This window comes from Mustelus asterias, chromosome 8 (assembly GCF_964213995.1).
Source record: "Mustelus asterias chromosome 8, sMusAst1.hap1.1, whole genome shotgun sequence".
Taxonomy (NCBI): Eukaryota; Metazoa; Chordata; class Chondrichthyes; order Carcharhiniformes; family Triakidae; genus Mustelus; species Mustelus asterias.
In genome coordinates this window covers 110,290,958-110,306,582 of record NC_135808.1, presented here as the reverse complement: position 1 = coordinate 110,306,582, position 15,625 = coordinate 110,290,958, and the positions used below count along the sequence as shown (strand labels likewise).

Genomic DNA, 15,625 nt, shown 5'->3' with positions numbered 1-15,625 from the left:
GGGGCGGGATTATCCGACCTTAGGGCGAGCGCAGCCAGGAAGTCCTGCCCATTGTTTCTGACTTTTAAACCAACAATGTCCTTGCTTTTTTTCCCTTTTATGTCATCAAACAGAAGAAGAGATTTTGATAGGTGTTGCATAAGGGGAAGCAATTGTGTAGCAGTGGGATAATAATCCAGAGACCTCGACCTCGGTTCTGGGGACCTGGATTCAAATCCCACCGGGACAGATGGTGAAATATGAATTCAATAAAAAATCCAAAATTAAATAGTCTATTGGTGACTATTGTCAATTGTTGTAAAAACCCATCTGGTTCACTAATGTCCTTGAGGGAAGGAAATCGGTTGTCCATACCTGGTCTGGCCTACCTGTGACTCCAGAGCCACAGCAATGTGGTTGACTCTTGTTGTTCCTCAGAGATGGCCAATAAATGCTGGCCCAGCCAGCAATGCCCACATCCCATGAACAAATAAAAAAAAGGTATAAAATTGGCACAAGAATACCAATTTAGCAGCCACAGGGACAAAGCTGGAATTGGTCCGACTGCCAAATTTGTGGAGCCTCTTTATTTAGATGCCTGAAAACAGGTGAAAGCCTCTTGAATCTGTTACTTAGATGCCTGATACTTTTTGAAAGATCACTTCACAAAATTAGTCACTCGTCTTTGGAGGCCACAAATAGAGATAGGTTAAATTTTAATTTTTGTTTTTAAATCTCTGTGGAGTTCTCAACTCCAAGTTCCCCTCGATCTATTCTCCACCCTGTTGCTTGCAAGATTCTGGATCAAGGTGGATTTTTCAGTTTGTATTTCAGATTTCCAGCTTCCACAACTTTTGTTATAGCTATCAATGATTCATTGCTACAATCTGCCAAAAGCACAAAACCAGTAGTCAATGCCTCTACATAGGAGTCACTAACTGGTCTGATGCCTCTCGTTTTGGAGGTCATCAAAACTATGCTGCTTGTTTCCTTTACCTGTTCTCACCTCCCTCACGATGTCTCCCAGTCAGACCAAGTTCTTATCTCAGCCCTAGGTAGTCCACCCTAGTGCACATGTGACACCCTAGCTGGTGAGATTTGCATGGTCTGCCCAGTTCTGATTGTCTCTGATGTGGCCAGTGCCATCGTTAAATGGCAGGTGGAAGTCCCTGCTTGTTAAGCTTCCAGAAATGCAACAGCACCCTTGGAATTTCTAGACAATATTCTGAGACTTTCTGCATCGAAAGCAGAGATATCCTGCCTGACCTTTGGCGAGGCAAGGTGGTAAGATCAGGCAGGAGGCGAAACATCATGTTCGTGCCCCTTTTTTTAGTCTCCCCAGTTACCATACCGGCAGTTTTTGCTGGCAAAATTGGCTTCACACCCAGAATGGGCCCTCCCGGGCCCTCCCACCCACTCCCCGCTGTTGAGAATTGCATCCTGACACTTTGTGTGCAATAAGTGCCATAAGATTGCTTCAAAAAAACGATTCTGAAACTCCCATTTTCTCGCTCGTTTAGCACTTTGAATTTTTTTCATAAAATTCTGCCCGTGGTCCGCAAATAAATCTGGTTTTAAATGCCACATGTACTGTGAGAGAAAGAACAGAAATCACACGATAAACCGCCAAACACAAAACTGCCTTATTTATCTCACACTGACCTTCTTGAAAGTTTTATCCCAGGAATCATTTATGGAGCCCTTATAATCCATTAGCTCTTCCTCATCTTCCTGCGTTACCTTGGTAACTGGCACAACACCCGCAGGAAAATTTAACAAATTGTAAATAATTGTGTAGCTGGATGCAGCTGTTGGGAAAAGTATTTTTAAATAATTTATTTGTAATGTTATTTTTCTGTCCTTCTTCTCTCCCCTCTATAATAAAGGATATGGTGCTTTATTATCTGTGACTTTGGATAATGTCTCATGAACAGCACCTCTCAGAATACGTTCAGCTCCATAGAATCCCACCTCAGTACCTTCAACATATGGTATGTACACACAATGTTGCAATAATGTCTAAAATATTGCACATTATCAATTGTATTATTTTTCTTCAATAAATATGCTATTAAACCATGTTCTGGAATCATATTACATTTCATTTCTATAATTCTGTATCATTGTATCATTGTATCATTAACCGGGCGGCATGGTGGCACAGTGGTTAGCACCGCTGCCTCACAGAGCCAGGGTCCCATGTTCAATTCCGGCCTCGGGTCACTGTCTGTGCAGAGGTTTCACATTCTCCTCGTGTCTGCATGAGTTTCCTCTGGGTGCTCCAGTTTCCTCCCACACTCCAAAGATATGTAGGTTAGGTTAATTGGCCATGCTAAATTGACCCTAGTGTCAGGTGGATTAGCAGGGTAAATGCTTGGGGTTGCTGGAATAGGGCCTGGGTGGGATTGTGGTCAGTGCAGACTCGATGGGCTGGATGGCCTCCTTCTGTCCTGGAGGGATTCTATGGATTAATCACTGCCTCTTAATTTACAAAGTGCATCTCATCCTAATGTGATCTTTCCCATTTACTGTCAAACTAAAATAAGAATGATCCTCTACATCTAATTGGACGGTATATCAGGTATTTCTTTGCAGTTTGGACCTCATGTGGTTTGCAGTTCACCAACAAGCCCCTGGAGCTGCTATTAGGTTCTAGGCAGTTAGAGCTTAGAGAAGTCCTGGAAGCTTTTTTTTAATGGATTGGTGCAACCAGGTTCCTGGAGTTCATACAAACTCAGGGCCACCTTCGTGAAGCTAATGGCCTGCAAAGGAGTTAGAAGTATGCCGGTAATTAGAGGCGGAAGTGCAGCTTTGTGAAATCCCTTGGAATGCAGTCTCAGGAGAAGAGATTGAGCCATCAAGAGCGGAGGAGTTGAGGCAATCAAGTTGGAGTCGCTATCATTTATTGTCAGTTCATACCTATCATGACAAAAACACCAAATCAGAATTGTACCCACTTATAAATGCACCTATGGCCATACATTACTAAAGTGTGCGACCCAGCTGATTTCCCCTGTATGAATTAATACAACGGTGAACATGAAACTATTGTTCTCTGGTACAACCCTGCAGTTGCTTCGGAAAGAGATAATCCTGAACTGGTACCTACCTAACAGTTTTCCGGCACATCCAATACAAAAAGCAGGACCTATTGATGGACAGAGTAGGACATCAATGTTGTGCGTTCCCCATGTCTTTATATACTCTTCACGGTAGGTCTACACAAAATACAAGAACTTGGCCTCATTATTGGTGGCAGTTAATTAGCTGCTCAAGAAGTAAGAGGCAGCGGTTCTGGAACTGAGTTGTCTTGGCTCTGTGGACTTTTGACAAACACACTATTCTATATATTTTTGGATGTGTCCTTATGATTTAAGTTCAGCGTCAATTCTGTGTTTTAAAAATCAGAACTCACTACATATCAGGAACTATGCTGTACAATTGCTATCTTGAGAACAAAGAAAATTCACTTGCTTTAAAAATAATCTGAGTGATTGCCCATTATTGGTTGAGTTTCACTGGATTCAAGTTCATCTGAAGCAGATTTTATTAAAACCGAGAAATGGGCAAACGCTTTAAAATTAAAATGCTATTGCGGTTTATTTTAAGAATCAGATGGATCTTACTGATGCTGACAGCAACGTTTGATCTTACCATTGCTGAGACGTGGAGTTTCCACAGTTCCTTAACTGATCTGCGAAAGCATAAGAATAAAAGCACTAAAGCTGAGATCGAAACAATTTTTCTGATTCGAAATATAATGCCCTGATTGTAATACCCCTCCCCAGGCAGGAATGCTGGGGGAGAGGTATGGATGCTGAGGATGGGTTTATCTGGTTAAATTTCTTTTATTGCCTCAACCCTCATCATCTCAACTTACTGTTACGGCCACGTGAGGAGCTGGAAGATTGATCAATCATTCTACTCTAGGTCTGACTGTAACAGGGTTTTTCAATGATTTAGAAAGATTAAGGAATTTATGTGCTGATAAACGAGTCTGACAGGCCTTTTCCTTGATGGCGGCAAAACTTCACAAAGAGGCACAAGAGGAAGAGAGTGGCAAAGAAGCCGGGAATTGACAGATGAAATCTAAAAGTGACATCACAGGAGTCGATTGGTTGGTAAGTATAGGCCCTTCTGAACTTAGCAAAGAGGAGAAGATTGGTGAATAACAGGTAGTTCCATATATTTTACTATACTGTAGTAAACACATTGGGTGCAATCTTACTGCCCGCTCACACCACGTTCCCTCTGTAGTGAAGACGGAGAATTTGGTGGCAAGCTAATTCTCTGTACACTGCAGCAGGATGGGAAAATCAGGAGGTAGCAGAGAAAGTTGATAAGGGCAATGCTGTTGATGTGGTGTATCTGGATTTTCAAAAGGCAATTGATACAATGCCACAAAACAGACTTCTGAGCTAAATTCTAGCTTGTGGAATAAAGTAGGCACTTGGTTAAGAAATTGACTGAGTGAAAAGAAATGGGGAGTGGTGATAAATTGTTGTTTTTCAGACTGGAGGAAGGTTTGTAGTGGACTTTTCTATGGGGTCAGTTTTGGGACCCTTGCTCTTCCTGATATATATCAATTACCCTAGACTGGTACTCAGGGCATGCAGCGGCATGGTGACATAATGGTTAATACTGTTGCCTCACAGCACCAGGGTTCGATTGCCAGCTTGGGTCACTGTCTCTGCAGAGTCTGCACGTTCTCCCCGTGTCTGCGTGGGTTTCCTCCGGGTGCTCCGGTTTCCTCCCACAGTCTGAAAGACATGCTGGTTAGGTGCATTGGCCATGCTAAATTCTCCCTCAGTGTACCCGAACAGGTGCCGGAGTGTGACGACTCGGGGACTTTCACAGTAACTTCATTGCGGTGTTAATGTAAGCCTACTTGTGACACGAATGAATAAATTTAAAAAACAGATAAAGAAACACGAGAAAAAATGTAAAGGCATTTGAGAGAGTATAGAAGACATTCACAAGACTGACCCCAGCGATAAACAACTGTGATGGTAAATTGGAGAGATTGGATCTGTTTTCCTCGGAGAAAAGAAAGCTGAGAGGAAACCTGATAGAGATATTCTAGATCTAGAAGGGTACAGACAGGTTCAATAGTGAAAAACTGTTTGCACTCAAAACTGCATTAAAATCTGCAGGACTCAAATTCAAAATAATTGTTAAATGGAGTAAAATTGCTGACAGGAAAAAATGGTGGGGTATAGAACAAACTTCCTGAAAGGGTGGTGGATGCAGTTTCGAATGTGGTATTCAAAAGGGAATTGTATTGCCATCTGGAAAGAAAGAATGTGCAAAATTACAGGGATTAGGCCGGGGAGCGGGATTTGATAGAATGCTCTTTCAGAAAGCCAGCGCAGACTCAATGGGCTGAATGGTCTCCTTCTGCACTGTAAACATTCTGTGATTGTCGTATTTTGTTTGAGACAAAAAGGGGTTCGTTTTTATTGTGCTAAGAACACAATCAGGCAAAGATAGCAAAATATGTAAAAAGTTAGATCCCCAATTCTCTAATTCTTGAAATCCACATTCACAGACATGCAAGAATACGATATAAAGATAAAGACAAGTTATATTGTGGAAAATTATTTTCTTAGCTACATTAAAGTTCAATGCTAAAGGATAAAAACTTGAGAGCTCACAGTTTATATGAGTCCTTGTTTGGTCACTGTGGTTGTGGCAGAACCTTTTCCAAGTTACTTTAGATTCCAGGAGCCTCTGTAACTATAGATCCCTATAATGCAGAAGAAGACCATTTGGTCCATCGAGTCTGCACTGACCATAATCCCACCCAGGTCCTATTCGCCTAACCCTACATATTTACCCTGCTAATCCCCCTGACACCAGGGTCAATTTAACATGGCCAATCAACCTAACCCGCACATCTCTGGACTGTGGGAGGAAACCGGAGCGCCCGGAGGAAACCCATGCAGACACGGGGAGAATGTGCAAACTCCAGACAGACAGTGACCCAAGGCCGGAATCGAACCTAGGTCCCCTGGCGCTGTGGGGCAGCAGTGCTAACCACTGTGCCACCGTGCTGCCCGATAATTGCCAGAGATAGTTTCTTTTTCTCCATCTCTTCCAGAAGTCAATGAACTTTGCATCTGAGGTTCCTTTCCATGAGAAATTCACTATTTCTGTGCTGGTTTAAAATTTTTTTAATTTTCTGTTTTAAGTATTAATTTTGTTCATTTTAACCTAAGGGTAGAGTAAAAATGGATTGCCCACTCCTAGGTCTAAAGAAATACTGCCCACAACCCAGAACTGTCGATTCTTCGCAGGTCATTGGGCTGAAATGATGACCATGTGTCATTTCCACTCCATGGATGTTGTTCAGCCTGCTGAGTGTTTCCAGCATTTTCTGTTTTTAGTTTGGATAAGCAGAGGGAAGGAATTTCAGAGCTTAAAGATTGGCAGCTAAGGGCACCACCACCAATGATAGGGGCAGCATGAGGATGATGCACAAGTGGTCAGAATTGGAGGAGTGCAGAGTTTTCAGTGCCGCATAGAGCTGTAACCTTTTGTTACTGAGCTAGAGCAAGGGGATCTCTAAAGATAGCAATGCCTAACATTCAAAAAAAAATATTTAAAGGAACTGCTAACAGAAACTTAAATCTCCAATCTGTGGTACAATCCAGAAATGCTGGGGGCGATTCTCCCAAAAGTGTTGAATTGGAGGGAAAACTGTTCTGAATCCCGACTGTTCTGTCAGTTCAGCTTCTCACGTGAATCTCCGCACTCTGTGCACCGCAGAGGTCCCAGTCATGAATATCATTAAAAACCCAGGGGGGGGGGCTAGTCGCACCGGAGTTTGACAGTTCTGGAGCTCTGCGCATGCGCAGTGACCCCAAACTGTCAACCTCCCGTTTGCTGGCCAGCTCAATCACTGGCCAACCCGGGTCCACCGCAGTGCTGCTTCTCCAGCATCCCCCCCCCACGGCCCGATCGCACCCCCCACACCCCAACAGATTCCCCCCACTGAGCCCCCCCAGGGTCAGACCCCCCCCCAGAGACAGGCCTTCCCCGGCAGACAATCCACCCTCCCACCCAGGCCTGCCCCAACAGCTGCCCTCCCTCCATCCCCGACCAATCCCAATGCAGAGTGGCAGCCGGACCCCCCACCCCCACCAATCACACCTAGGCCCGCCCACAGTAGGCCCCACCCCCTTGGCACTTCCCGATGCCTGATGGGCAGTGCCAAGGTGCCCCCTGGGTAGGGGCACTTTGCCCCTTGGGCAATGCCGGGGGCACAGGTTGGAACTGCCAGGGTGCCCATGCCCAGGGGACACCACCTCCAGTGCCCGACCCCCTCGGGGGCCTCGATTGCCCCCCCATTCATTCCGGCGGGGTCTCCCACCAGTACACCGAACATGGGGAGCTAGTCTGAACCCTGTCGAAATGAAGTACTCCTGGCAGGGTTGGAGATTCAATCGGGAACTGAAAGGTCCCGATAATGAACTAATATACATATTTAAAATACAAGCAGAAAAGATTTAAATTACTTACCTGCCTTCCCGCCGGTTTCCAGTGTGGTCTGATCGCGACTGTTCGCCGGCTCTGGGAGATGCGCAAGCGTTCCCGGCACATGCACAAATCTCTGTTCAGGGCCGCAGACACGCGTCTCCCACCGCGACCCAACAGAAAAGTTGCGTGTCGCAATGGGAGAATCACGGCCACTGTTTCTAGATATGTTTTATAAACCTTTTGAAAATTGGAGTATTTGTGTAATTTTATTTGTTTATAACTTGTTCGCCAGAGAACATTATCTTCTCAAATTTCTTCTACAATATGCTTTATATATAAAGAATCAGCTTTAACTATGAAAAAGCTCACCAAAATCTCTATTAAAACATGCAAAAACACATCTTTTCACCCTTCTTCATAATTCATAACTCACTTTACTCCAGTCAGTGCCTTGAAAGCATCTGCGATTCTAGGACTCTTATGAGAAAAGAAATATCAATGAAGGATATTGCTGTATCATGAATATCACTTCCATTACAGCAAAGAAACTAACATGGTCACTGGCATTCTCATTCAGTCACATCTTACAATAATACCGAAATCAAAATATTGGTACCTCATAATCTACCTCAGTACCTACTGTATTTTGTGGGGAAGATTAAGGATATGCTTTTAATAACCAATTGTGAAGGACCAGAAATTAAGCTCGAACTGCAGATATGTTGAGTCCAGGCCTTATGCAGGGGTTTCTCTGGGGATCTTGCGAGCTGTTGAGGCTCTTAGAAATTCAGAAGCATTGGAGAGAGCAGGCTGGAGCAGGAGCTGCATATGCCCACAAATCAGGACAAGATCAGTTGGCAGAGTAAAAGCAGCCACACCGGCCTGCTGACTGGCACATTTGGTAAGGACTTAGGGAGGCCGCCTCAACTTCCAACTTCAAATGTTCCACAACTTGCTCCTGTTCTGCTGCTCTGATCTTTCTGTTCTTGGCTTGCTGCTCTATTCCAGTGTAGCTCAATGCCAGCTCAAGAAACAGCCCTTCTTTTATGACCCAACACACTACAGGCTTCTGGACTCAACATTGAGTTCAACAACTTGAGGTCATAGCCCTTGGCTTGACCGTGTTCTTTTTTTTTGGTTTAATTGTTTTGCTGAATTGTTTTTTCAGATAGTTGCCATGTAACCATTCATGTCTCGTTTACATACAGCCTTTGTTCCGTTGCGAAACTCACTACTGTATTTATTAACCCTCTCTTTGGCTGTAGCATCATAAAATCTTGAATGATTTAATCTCAGCTGCTCTTCATCTTGTCACAGAGCTTCTCTTTTCCTTACTTCCACTTTTCTCTTCCCAAGGTTTATAACATTGACCGGAATTTTACTGCCCCAGGAATCGGAGTGAGGGAGGGGCAGAACATGGAAAGGTCCTTTCTCCTTTTGCAGTTTTGGGCTTTTGCAGTTTCGGGCGAGGCTATAAAATGCCGCCCACTATCTTTTCTCAGTTCTGATGAAAGGTCAGCACAACTTGAAATATTCCAGTAAATTTTCCAATACCAACCACTGCAGGAATCGCTGAAGGTTGGATGGACAATTTAATGGACCTTTAAAAAGTGAGAGGGCATCGGATCCAAGGGGCTGTTGCCTTGTGGATCCAGAACTGGCTTGCCTGCAGAAGGCAGAGAGTGGCTGTGGAGGGGTCTTTCTCTGCATGGAGGTCAGTGACCAGTGGAGTGCCCCAGGGATCTGTTCTGGGACCCTTGCTGTTTGTCATTTTCATAAATGACCTGGATGAGGAAGTGGAGGGATGGGTTGGTAAGTTTGCTGACGACACCAAGGTAGGTGGTGTTGTGGATAGTTTGGAGGGATGTCAGAAGTTGCAGCGAGACATAGATAGAATGCAAGACTGGGCGGAGAAGTGGCAGATGGACTTCAACCCGGATAAGTGTGTAGTGATCCATTTTGGCAGATCCAATGGGATGGAGCAGCAGTATAAAATGAAGGGTACCATTCTTAGCAGTGTAGAGGATCAGAAGGACCTTGGGGTCCGGGTCCATAGGACTCTTAAATCGGCCTCGCAGGTGGAGGATGCGGTCAAGAAGGCGTATGGCGTACTAGCCTTCATTAATCGAGGGATTGAGTTTAGGAGTCGGGAGATAATGCTGCAGCTTTATAGGACCCTGGTTAGACCCCACTTGGAGTACTGCGCGCAGTTCTGGTCACCTCATTACAGGAAAGATGTTGAAGCCATTGAAAGGGTGCAGAGGAGATTTACAAGGATGTTGCCTGGATTGGGGGGCATGCCTTATGAGGATAGGTTGAGGGAGCTTGGTCTCTTCTCCCTGGAGAGACGAAGGATGAGAGGTGACCTGATAGAGGTTTACAAGATGTTGAGGGGTCTGGATAGGGTGGACTCTCAGAGGCTATTTCCAAGGGCTGAAATGGTTGCTACGAGAGGACACAGGTTTAAGGTGCTGGGGGGTAGGTACAGGGGGGATGTCAGGGGTAAGTTTTTCACTCAGAGGGTGGTGGGTGAGTGGAATCGGCTGACGTCGGTGGTGGTGGAGGCAAACTCGTTGGGGTCTTTTAAGAGACTTCTGGATGAGTACATGGGATTTAATGGGATTGAGGGCTATAGATAGGCCTAGAGGTGGGGATGTGATCGGCGCAACTTGTGGGCCGAAGGGCCTGTTTGTGCTGTGACTTTCTATGTTCTATGTTCTATGTTTAACAGGTCCATTGACAACCCAGGCAGGTGAGACAGGAAAATCCAGCTCATTAACTCTTTCTCTCTACAGAATCTGCCAGATCAGAGCATCCTGACCCTAACAAGAATACTGGTAGAGTGATCGGTTAGGGAGCAGGCATTCTGCCATCCTGAAAGTGGACAACAGGGGCCTCTCCCATGCAACCAAGACTCCCACCATGGAATGGTACCTTAGTAGGTACAGCCCCTCGCAAGAACAAACTGCAGAAGCGGTATGCCACTCCAGAAAACCCTTTCAACACTGGCCCCCAAACCCAAAGTGACAGTGACCCGAGCATCCCTTTCCCACTGAGGGCAGCATGATGGCACAGTGGTTAGCACTGCTGCCTCACAGCGCCAGGGACCTGGGTTCGATTCTCGGTTTGGGTCACTTTCTGTGCAGAGTTTGCACATTCTCCACATATCTGCGTGGGTTTCCTCTGGGTACTCCAGTTTTCTTCCACAGTCTGAAAGACGTGCTGGTCAGGTGCATTGCCCTGAACAGGCGCTGGAGTTTGGGGACTAGTGGGAATTTCATAGTAACGTCATTGCAGTGTTAATGTAAGCCTTACTTGTGACTAATAAATAAACTTTTTACTTTTTTCCCATTGATTAGTCCCACTGCTGCAGTATCTTAAAGTTTTCATGTGTAAGATACATAAGTAGCTAATTCACATAAACAAAACAGGTCAGGATTGAACCAATGCACTTAAAAATAGACTTCCCTTCACATCTTACATTGTTAATGATGGTCACAAACCTGATGCAGTGACACATACATTTCTAATGTCTTGCCTTATGTATTTTCCCCTCACCCAAGTCCATTCATGACTCAACTTTTATACTTACAAAAGGCTTCAGAAGAAAATACAAGAGCTTTTTCAATGCTTCAGGCATAGTGCATACGGACATCTGAAACTTCAAACTAGGGTCGATGACTTCCCCTTTACTACAAAATTCAAAAAGATTTAAGTGGAATTAATTATTTTCATTGGGTAGACCTATTTATAAAATAGAATAAATCATTGCAACATGACTAAGCAATTCATGACATTTATATAGACGACGTCTCTAATAAAAACAGAACATAATTTATTCAGTCATCATAAAGCAGTAACCACAACTCAGAGACACATATTTATGGTTGTTTGAAAAATCGAGGAATTACTCTTTCATAGAATCATAGAACCATAGAATTCCTGCAGTGCAGAAGGAGCCCATCGCGTCTGCACTGACACACAATCCCGCCCAAGACCTATTCCTGTAACCCCACATATTTATCCTGCTAATCCCCTGCTACTCGGGTCAATTAAGCATGGCCAATCAACTTAAGCTGCACATCTTTGGACTGTGGGTGGAAACTGGAGCACCCAGAAGAAACCCATGCAGACACGGGGAGAACGTGCAAACTCCACACAGACAGTGACCTGAGGCTGAAATTGAACCTGGGTCCGTGACGCTGTGAGGCTGCAGTACTAGCCACAGATTGGGTTCTCCAGCCTCGTGAGGTGGCCAACAGGAATCCAATGCCCCACAGGATGGGGCGTCAGCCAAATATTGAGATTCCCGATGGGTGTCAAAGCAATCAGGATTCACCCGAGCCATGCCGCCAGCCCCAACTGGGTTTCTGCAATGCAAATCTACGAATTGGAGAACAATTACTGGGTTTGATAGGCCCATTCAGAATCCCCACATCCCCCCATCCTCCCCCAGCCGCCATTCACCCAAACCCCAGGACCCTTGAGATACCTGTCCTTTGCAACCTGGCAGCAGCAGAGGGGCAAATGGCTACTGGATCTACCTCCTCGAGCCCCCTCGGTGCCCAAGATATCAGGCCAGGGTGTCAGTGCAGGAGTGCAGGAGGGCAGTGAGCTGTTGGCACTGCTGAGGTGCTTGGCCTGAAGGGGGCTGAGTGAGGAGTCTGAGGGGGAAGGAGGGGGCTAAGTGGGGAGGTTGGGTAAACCTCATGCCTGTGTGGTGTGTGTGGGGGAGGGTGCCTCTCATTGCTGAGCGGTTGACAGTACTGCCCCGAACCTTGGGGCACAACACACCAGGTCCTCACTTGTGAGGCACTGTATGAATGCCCACCCAGTGCAGGTTCCACTGGGGAGGCGAGTGAATAGTGAGAGCCATTTGACCCAAGCTGCAAACCCACTAATTATATTTAAATTTGTGGATTTGAATATACATAGGAACCCAATCAGGGCCAGCAGAGTGGCCTGGGAGGATCTCAATGGGTTTGGCGCCCGGCAAAAAACCTGTTTTTCCAAGGATTCCCAATTCTCCGGGCCATCGCGGTACTTGCCAGAAGTTAGAGAATCTCTCCCTGGGTTTTTTTTTCCCCTGGAACCCCATCCGTCTTAACCCCACCATCCACCCAACCTCTGCTTAGCAAATAATCTTGCTGCTTACAAAGTGTAACAAAAGCTGATAATAATGGTTTCATCTCAAGTGCTAACATTGCGCGCTCTTACAGCTTACTTACAGGCTTTCTATAAGTGTAAGGCCCTTGTCTGCACTAAGTCCAGGAAAAATGATTTCATTCATAGCATAGTACATTCTTGGCGGTGTGAATGATATCAACTGAAAAGAGGGAGAAACAGAGAGCAAATCATTTGTTGTATTGAATTAAAGAGCCTGCTAAAGAAGGGAACAAACAAAAAGAAACAATCACTCTTGCTTCTACATAACCAATCAATCTGATTTTAAGGTCCTGCATTGCCTTAAATTTGTGATGTTGGTATATGAATGAAGAGAATCTGAGCTTAGAAAGTGGAATTTGGTAACATAGGAAAGTGGCATAGATACATTGAATGAATATATAAAATCGTGGTTAGGCCGCATTTGGAGTATTGGATGCAGTTCTGGTCATCACACACCCAGAAGGATGTGGAAGCTTTGGAGTGAGTGCAAAGAAGGTTCACCAGGATGTTGGCTGGTCTCGAGGGCGTCGGCTATGAGGAGAGATTGAATAAACTAGAATTGTTTTCACTGGAAAGATGAAGACTGTGGGGAGAGCTGATAGAGGTCTACAAAATTATGAGAGGCATAGACAGGGTGGATAGTCAGAGGCTTTTCCTCAGGGTGGAAGTGTCAATTACAAGGGGGACACAGGTTCAAGGTGAGAGGGGGAAAGTTTAAGGGAGATGTGCGGAGGAAGGTTTTCACACAGAGAGTGGTGGGTGCCTGGAAGGCGCTGCCAGAGGAGGTGGTGGAAGTAGGCACGTTAGCAACATTTAAGAGGCATCTGGATGGGTACATGAATAGGGAGGGAATAGAGGGATGTGGACCAAGTCAGGGTGGAAGGTTTTTTTAAATTTAGTTAGGGCATCATGATCGGCATAGGCTTGGAGGGCCGAAGGCGCTGTTCCTGGTCTGTATTTTTCTTCCTTCTTTGAATAAAATGATAGGGCTAGATAAAGAGGGAGGTGGGAGGAGTCTCATTCAGAACATAAACACTGGCATGGCTCACTTGGCCCAATCGATTATTTAAACATAGAACATAGAACATAGAACAGTACAGCACAGAACAGGATGTCCGGCCCACGATGTTGTGCCGAGCTTTATCTGAAACTAAGATCAAGCTATCCCACTCCCTGTTATCCTGGTATGCTCCATGTGCCTATCCAATAACCGCTTAAATGTTCCTAAAGTGTCTGACTCCACTATCACTGCAGGCAGTCCATTCCACACCCCAACACCACCTTTAATTTAACATCGAGTAAAACTGCTGAGTCGGATTATCTACACAAACATCTCAAAATCCAATCAAAACGTTCACATCACAAGCAGTTATAAAACTTAGAAGTAGTTTTCACTTTGTGTTATGAATAAACCAGAAATTTAAAATAATTTTTTCATTGTTCACCATCCGCCTGCACTTTTTTTTAAAAAGTCTCCTCTGTGAACCCCGACCGAAATCCAATTCCCAAACTCCATTTCGGGTTGTTTTATTACTTACTGTGCTGGATATTCAATGTAATCCTGTATCATTCAAAATCATCCCTAATAGGTTGAAGTGCCAACACTCCAGAGAATAACAAAGGGCCAATTTATAACTCTGATTGGTTTGGCAGCATCTGAATCATTGGAGTGATAGTGAAAAGCATGTGGAGAGGAATTCTTGTTGGCTTCCATTCATTTCACCTACACATGGAATTCCTGACAAAAAGGATTTGGCTCGCAGTGAACTCCTGAAACTTGTGTTTGCGGTTTTCAGACCTTTCCGCAGGGATCTGAAGTTACTGACACAGTCGCCAGTGTTTGTTGTGATATTGGCACACATCCAGTGACCATTGCCTTAGCTTCAATAATCTCAGCATTAAGGGAACAAAGGAAAACTGTGTTTTCATTCATGATTATTACTATCTTGTATATGGCCACAGAAATAGCATTCTGGGTAAGTCGGCAGATGTAGGAACCTCATGAGCTTGCAGAGCCCCTGAAATCCCCAGAGTTGCCAGTTTGGCACAGTGGGTTAGCACTGCTGGCGCGCCAGAGACCCGGGTTCGATTCCTGGCTTGGGTCACTGTCTGCATGGAGACTGCACGTTCTCCCCGTGTCTGCGTGTGTTTCCTCCGGGTGCTCCGGTTTCCTCCCACTGGTGCTGGTTAGGTGCATTGGCCATGCTAAATTCTCCCTCAGCATACCCGAACAGGCACCAGAGTGTGGCGATTAGGGAATTTTCACAGTAACTTCATTGCAGTGTTAATGTAAGTCTACTTGTGACATTGATAAATAAGCTTTAAACTGGAAAAAGGGGAAAAGGTGTATGTACACAAATTACTCAATTTCTCAAATTTCTAGCTCCAGAAATTGTAATTAACTAACCAGGTTCGGCAGTTTACAACCAAGGTCTCCCGCTCCTAAGACTGCATCCCTTTATGCACTGGGGTCATAGTCTCATGAAACACACCCATGTTGTTCCTGTCATAAACAAGTTGATTTCTATGCGCACTCATTTCAAATGAACCAGAGGGCAAGGGTCAAACAGAAATAGAATTCAACACTGGGGCAGTGGAGAAAGTCATAATGTAGAAGGCATGGTGTAAGGTCAAGCTGTGTCTCTAGTCATCTATGAATCAAAAGCCACTGACATCTTCTGCCAAACAGTATCCTTGGGTGGAACTTTGTTCCTTCCCCATGGTGAGCTTGGTAGCGGTGATGTAGTGTTGGGGAGGAGGGGCAATTAGAGGGCAGGAAGGTCTCACCTCCAGCCGGATTAAGTCCATAGCAGTAAGGCCCATGTACAGCTTTCCTGACCCACTGTCAATTGAGACCCTTGAGTGGGCACTTAATACCCGCTGAGGGCCTCACTTTGCCACCACTGGCAGTAACCCAGTGGCAGGCAGCGGGTTCACCGTGCAGGGAGCACAACAAGCAAATCCATGTGGGGATGCTTACACATTTCAGGGAAGGGGAGAG

At 45.2% G+C, this 15,625-nt stretch overlaps 1 protein-coding gene across 1 annotated transcript in view; it reads right to left on the bottom strand.

Annotated features, from left to right (window-relative positions):
• The window catches only part of LOC144497769 (fatty-acid amide hydrolase 1-like), a 57,757-nt gene that overhangs the window by 5,627 nt on the left and 36,505 nt on the right, over positions 1-15,625 (bottom strand). The window contains exons 10-15 of the mRNA XM_078219208.1: positions 12,687-12,784; positions 11,051-11,150; positions 7,892-7,935; positions 3,634-3,673; positions 3,089-3,197; positions 1,642-1,787 (exon numbers count right to left, since the gene is read on the bottom strand). Of these exons, the coding sequence (XP_078075334.1) occupies positions 1,642-1,787; positions 3,089-3,197; positions 3,634-3,673; positions 7,892-7,935; positions 11,051-11,150; positions 12,687-12,784 (537 nt within the window). The remainder of the gene's footprint in view (positions 1-1,641; positions 1,788-3,088; positions 3,198-3,633; positions 3,674-7,891; positions 7,936-11,050; positions 11,151-12,686; positions 12,785-15,625) is intronic.